This window comes from Rhopalosiphum padi, chromosome 4, assembly GCF_020882245.1.
Source record: "Rhopalosiphum padi isolate XX-2018 chromosome 4, ASM2088224v1, whole genome shotgun sequence".
NCBI lineage: Eukaryota > Metazoa > Arthropoda > Insecta > Hemiptera > Aphididae > Rhopalosiphum > Rhopalosiphum padi.
This window is the reverse complement of record NC_083600.1, coordinates 7,133,135-7,139,889: the sequence shown is the minus strand read 5'-3', so window position 1 is coordinate 7,139,889 and position 6,755 is coordinate 7,133,135. Positions and strand designations below refer to the sequence as shown.

At 30.6% G+C, this 6,755-nt stretch overlaps 2 protein-coding genes across 2 annotated transcripts; one reads left to right on the top strand and one right to left on the bottom strand.

The window, feature by feature from the left end:
* The first annotated feature begins 2,427 nt into the window (after window positions 1-2,427).
* LOC132928652 (uncharacterized) lies at window positions 2,428-4,065 on the top strand. The gene has a single exon (XM_060993465.1). The coding sequence runs from the start codon at window positions 2,775-2,777 to the stop codon at window positions 3,522-3,524; it is 750 nt and encodes a 249-aa protein (XP_060849448.1). The 5' UTR covers window positions 2,428-2,774; the 3' UTR covers window positions 3,525-4,065.
* Window positions 3,819-5,454, bottom strand: LOC132928651 (uncharacterized). The gene is made up of 2 exons (XM_060993464.1): window positions 5,107-5,454; window positions 3,819-4,732 (listed from the first exon to the last, which is right to left on the bottom strand). Exons 1-2 carry the CDS (start codon window positions 5,363-5,365, stop codon window positions 4,242-4,244), a joined length of 750 nt encoding a protein of 249 aa, XP_060849447.1. The 5' UTR covers window positions 5,366-5,454; the 3' UTR covers window positions 3,819-4,241.
* Between the last annotated feature and the right edge of the window lie 1,301 nt (window positions 5,455-6,755).

Genomic DNA, 6,755 nt, shown 5'->3' with positions numbered 1-6,755 from the left:
TTAGTTCTGTGAATAAAATAATTTATTCTAATATAATTATTATCGTTTTTCAAACTTAAATAATATTTTCGTAGGTATTTTAATGCCGATTGCTGATGTCATAAAGAAAAACAAGAATTTTACGCAAATGCAATTTTAAAAATGTATTTTATTTTTTTAGCGTCACTCGAAAACGTATAATTGTAAGTACTTACTCTATACTCTATAGTCTATACTTGAAGTACACTATACATTTTTCCTTGATTATTTGAAAAGTACTAGGAATTTCAATTTTGACCAACCTGGCTAGTGGCTACTTATAGTGCATATTAAATTAAATTTGCCATCAAAAACCACCCTTAAAGTTAATAATCCAAGTATTTTTTTAACTATACCTACTTGCCGTGTAATAAAATAAAAACATATCATTGTAAAATCAATTTATTCCGCTCCACCTATAATCTAAAATAAAATAATTTACCAAAAACCATTTTTTTAACGCGATCTACTGTTTATTGCTTTGATCGAAATATACTCGAACATGTCGTAATACTGTCATTCGTCACTTATTACAATGCGTCAACGATTCACATCGTCGCCCTACGATGTACACCATACAATACTTGTACCTACTTATTTTAGTATACTTGCGATTTATATCATTATAGTTAGGTCAGTATATAAAATGTAATACAATATTTTTCATTAAGTTCTTATTACTGAAAATTTTAAAAATAAGCTTAGCGTACAGTCACATATTTTTTATGAGCGATTTAAGTTCAAATTTTGACCAAATTACTTACACGTGACACGTATATAACATAAATGATTCATTTTCGGATTTTCCAATGGTTTGTATTATTATACTTTAACTCACATAAATATTAAAATAAGGTTAGGTTATATTATAATATGTATTATTATTTATAATTCTAGCTTATATATGTTATATAATTTATAAATAATTTGTTTTTTCTGTATCTGTTCAACAAATTTTAAACTCGTTTTTTCTAGAATATACATAATCAATGTTTACTTTATAACGATGAACATACGTTTCTTAAATTGTTTTAAATCCATAATATAATTTTACTAAATTTATTAATAAATTTAATATTTAAAAAATCATTTTAATTTTACCTATAAGTTCTACTTGTATACGTATAACAGATAAATTTCCTTTTTTGAAAATTGTTTTACTTTTTAAATTTGTGACAACTTGACCGTTTTTGCATTAAGACGGTTTAGATTAATAAATTGTTTGTCTTTTTAGCTACAGTAAATTGTAAATCATATATTTTTATTTTCATATAAGCTAAAAAATTGATAGATAGAGTACGCAAGTCCTAAAATAATTGGGATTGACTGACTAAAAACCAGAAGGTAAGAGTAGTAGGTCAATATAAAATATCCCTAAATAATAAATGATCACTATTGGTATGTATCAGTCAGTACATCATAATTCATAACACAGCACAATGTCTTTTTACAAAGCTCAATCAGCTCTTGGATTCCTCTTTTTAAAGAGCCAACAAGTATTTATAATAATATTATATAAATAAAATGCTTTTATAAGTTATTTTAAATCACACTTTAAGTATAATAATAATTATATAACATTCTAAGTGCACATCTGCATATTAAATCTCCATGACTCTGTTTTATAAACAATAAGGCATATAAATTTATGTCAGTAGGAACAGAACTAATAACTAAACTAATGAATATTATACGGGTAATACAACTACCTACTACAAGTACATACTACCTAATAAGCTTTAATATATTGGAATGAATTGACATATTATCAAACTTAAAGGTAAGAATATTATCAAGGGCATATCGAAAGCGTTTTATAATATTTTAAACTTAAAGTAAATTATAACTAGGTATGTAAAATAAAAGATATGCATCATTATTATATATTTATATACCTTCACAAATCACAATGTTGTAAGATTTTTAGCCGCCACCAATTCTTTTCTAAATTTTTCTGTGCCCATTTTACATATGAAATTCAGGTTTGCAAAACATTCTTCAAAGTTCAAGTGGAGCGAGAACAAATGTTTGGGTGGATGATATTGCTAAAATATTTGTGAGTTTTGGTATTAAGTTTGAACCGACAGTAGTAACTTTTCTATACATAGTATAAAAATCAAATTTTTTATTAATTGTTTGAAAAAATAATTCACGTTTTTATTTCCTATTCAAGATTTGTACTCTTTAATTTTACCAAGGTCAGTAACCTGTTTCAAACCTATTTTTACAAAAGTTGAAACAATATAATATATTATCTATATCTATCTCTATATATATATATAAATATATATATATATTAGTATATTACTTATATTATACGATGATTGTATTTAACGGTATTATTTGTACTTAATGTGTATAATTTTAAAACATTAAATTAAGAAAAAAATATAAAATGTTTAACGACCTCGCTAAAAGGATAGTCGTGACGGGTATCTATGGTATAAAATTGCAATGATTAGTAAAAAAGTTAACTTATAATATAATTTAATATGACCTCATATATACCTACAACATATGCTTGTAACTATAATACCTATATTATATGCGCTGCATAGTGTATATCCATTATCCAAGTATAATCATATAATATATCGTGCATATGCATCACACAACTATACCTGATATATAAGTAGGTACCTATTACACCTGCAGAAATAATAATAAAATCTTTAAATCGGCCCGTCGATGATTTTTATTTTAAATAATTCACACTTCACGGTATAAATAAAATCATATAATAAAACAAAAATAATATGAACCGTGGATTCATATATTTCCAGTCAGTGGTCGTTTATACACTCGTGCTTACCGCTTCCACTGTCGTACATAACACGGACGCGGAGTGCTGGGACACGGGCTGTCAACTGGACTCGTGGTTGGTCAAGGGCTGCGAGCAGTACGAAGGAATGACGGAGATAAAGCGTAAGCCGTGTGGTCGCGGCAATAAACCCGCAGGCCACGTGTATTCCTGTTGTTACCAATTGAATTCGATCGATTCCTCTCGGAAATTGTGCCGGGCCACGGAATGCATATCGGATTCAGTAGGATCGGACCACCACGATGCATCAGGTGACGGCGATGGTTGCAGCTCACTGCAGTACCAAGGCACAATTGAGGTAGCAAGATCACCGTGCGACAGGGGCTACGTGTACTTTTGCTGCAACAGCACGAACGATCCTTCGGACGCTGTGCAACTGAACAAAATCGGAGACCTCACCTACTATAGTTTGGGGTTGACGGCGTGCGGCCGAACGTACACCGACGGCGACATGGTTGCGGCAATAGCGTTCGGTCATTTCACCACTCCGAATCCCAATTTTGATCCCATGTGCGGCAAACGTGTGAAAATAATCGACCCTACTACGTTGAAATCTATAGTAGTGACCGTGAGAGACAAATGCGAAGCCTGCAAGATGAATGATATCGATGTGTCTCCGTCTGCGTTTGAAAAACTTAAACCGAAAATTGTTGGAAGAATCAAAGTCGTTTGGGATTTTATTTGATGTCTATTATGTCATAATATATATATACGGTATATTCATGTGGACTATAACTTATAATTTATATTTAAGTGTATACAGTACATTGTACGTTTAACGTATCTGATAATATTGACAAATATTTAAATAGTATACGTTGACACGTTGTACGTACTACATATACCTATCGATTCCTGTACAATATAACTATGATTTATTAATATAATATCAAAAATAGGTAATGTATAATAATTTATTATTTTATTGTACCGTAGCGTGTCTTTTGTAATCTATTTAATATGAAAAAATTAAAACGTGTTACATTGTATTATATATGTTACTATATTTACTAAGTTTTAGGTATCATTATAAATTAATAAAATATAGTGTTGTACTGTTTTTAAAAATTATAATAATATACATATTTTATTAAAGATATCATCGAATAATTTTTGTGCAATATTTTGGTATAGAAGGGGTGGGGTTGCGTGTTTTTTATTGTGTATATACTCTTATATTTTTATTTATGATGTACGTATATAATATATAATAATATTATAAATGTGTGTATTCTTTACAACAGAGTATGTGAACAATCAAATTTTTATATCCCCTCTCCTTTATTAAAATAACTTAGCATCGTGTTTTTGAATTCTATGAATTTATATATTTGACATTGGTATATTAAGCCAACACCTAACCCATTTAGCTACATGAATATAAAATGAACAGGCTAATGACTTAAGGGCAAAATATGACATCATAATTGGTAGACGGGTTGCCGCGACACGTAAAAGTGCTGGTCGTGTCGTCGTACGCGTAGCTGTAAGCGTCCGGACAAGCTGCCTTGAAGTACGCGGGATAGTTTTTGGGCCACGAACTGCTCTTACAAGTTTCCGGGGTTTTGTGGGCGCCCCGGCAGCAGTAAGTGTCTGTGTTGAACTTCGCACAGGCGCTCTTGCACGCCACCACGTTGAAGCCATCGGCCGACCAGATGGACAGCTCGTGCGGACACTTGCTGTTCAGATCGGACACACAGCCGGCCGCCTTGCAGTCGTACTTATCGTTATTACTGTTTGAGAAGTGCGCGGTCGGCACCATCTTGATCGGCAGGTTGTAGCCGTCCACCAACGACACGTCGTAGAAGTCTTTTCCACCGGCTCCGGTGAACGTCATTTCAGCTAGGGATGCGGGAGGCTCGCCTCCGGCACCATTGCACTCAATCCTGTTTCCTGCATCGTGCAATTATAACGCAATGAAATATATATACAATATAGAATTATATAGTAATTGCAGATAGTAATATAAAAAAATATTTTAAAAAAAAATCCAATAATGTATAAATTAAAAATACATTTCTCCATATTGACTTTAATGGCAAATTAAATACAGCTGAATTTGCTGACAAATATACATTTTTTAACACAGGTAAGGAGATTGACATTCGTCCTGATTTAAGTGAGACACTAAGACCACTAAATATTGGTATAATGCACGCTGTTTCGATACCTATACTCATTATATCGACAGAGAGAATAAATATTAAATCTACTTGCTTCCTATGATAAATTAATAAAATAATAACTATTAACTAATATAGACTCACCACAACCGGCTGTTTCGCATTTTCCTTGATCGTTACACCTGGTCCTGCCCCAAATCCTGCCTGCCCAATTTTGAGGCGTATTAAACGAACGGGATTGATATGAGCCCAACGAAAATCCGCCGTTTCCGAGATGTTCGTGTCCCGGGTTGCCTAGTATACCGGGCCATATAGTGAACGGGCAGTTGTTTTTTATTGTAATCACGTGTGCCATAGTGACGGCAGCTGTTTGAACAAAAAACAATAAAAACTTAAAGTCCATCTTAAGAGTTGAGTCTAGGGGATTGTTATAGGTATAGCAGCATACGATACAACTCGCAAGCTGAAATGACTATATGACGTCGCATATTTTAATACATCTCGTTTATATACCAACGCGAACCATTCAACAAAAATAATTTATGATATTACTGGCTACACCTAGAACGTTTTTAAATGTATACTCGAATCATTGGGATGACGTCAACGAGTTGAATATAATTTTTTTCCCCCATTTTGGTAGACGCAGAGAATAAATGAAATATCATGAATTCAATTTCATTTATTCTGTGATGTTCGCCCTTAAAATAGATTATTTTAATCATAATATATGTATGTGTTTACGGAAAACTCTATATACAATTAAAATATATAATTTATTTTTACTACTTACTTAAAACCTGTTACACATCAGTATTATAATAAAAAATATAGGAGTAGGTATAGTACTAAAGGAACTCTGCTATTACCCGATTTGAAAAATGAGACTTGTTGCGATTTTGTGCAATCATAATTTATCGCATTAAAGTTGTTGTATTTACCATAATACCTATATATTATCTACTGCACAGTGTGTGATCAGGTAATTTTTTGAAAATGAATTGGTTTATTAATACATTAAGCGTTTTTAAAAATAGATATAAGTAATCAAAAAAAACTCAAGGGCATATTATAATTTCTTATATATTATATATTGGACCTATATATATATATAAATGCATTCAAAAAACAAAAAAACAAAATTTTAATTTTAATCTTTGGTGTTGTTTAATTTATAAATACTATATTAAGTACTTTTAATATATTTTTGATTTTACAATTATGGTTGTTTTCAGTTTTCAGTTTTTATATTGTATATTCATGTCTCAACCATTAACTTAGAATATGGTTTTTGGTGATAGAAAATCTAATCTATATAGATGGTGGCATGGTGCAAGAAGTCAAGAACCATCGCAAAATATGATTTAATTATAATCTTCTTCAAAATGGTGTTTTTTTTTGTGTTGCTAAAAACCTTGAAAATTTAATAAAAGATTCCTCTTAAACTATTATTGCAGAAAATAAAAATATCGAGATTTATGGTCAAATTTTTTTTCATTAATGTTTAAGTTAAAATTTTTACAAAACGACAAAAATATAAAAATAATTTATGAAAATTAGGTATACTTAAAATAATTTTTTAAATCAAAACATTGAAATAAAAAAGTTAACATTAAAATTGAATAAATAAATAACCATACAAAAACCAAGTATTTCGGGGGGTGTTTGAACACCCAAAACACCCCCCTGTGTACGTCCCTGGTGTATATACTATATAGTAGCTAGGTACATGTTTTATTTGAGAATTCCCATGTTTTATAACTAATTTTTGATTCCTATTTAAATTTAAATAT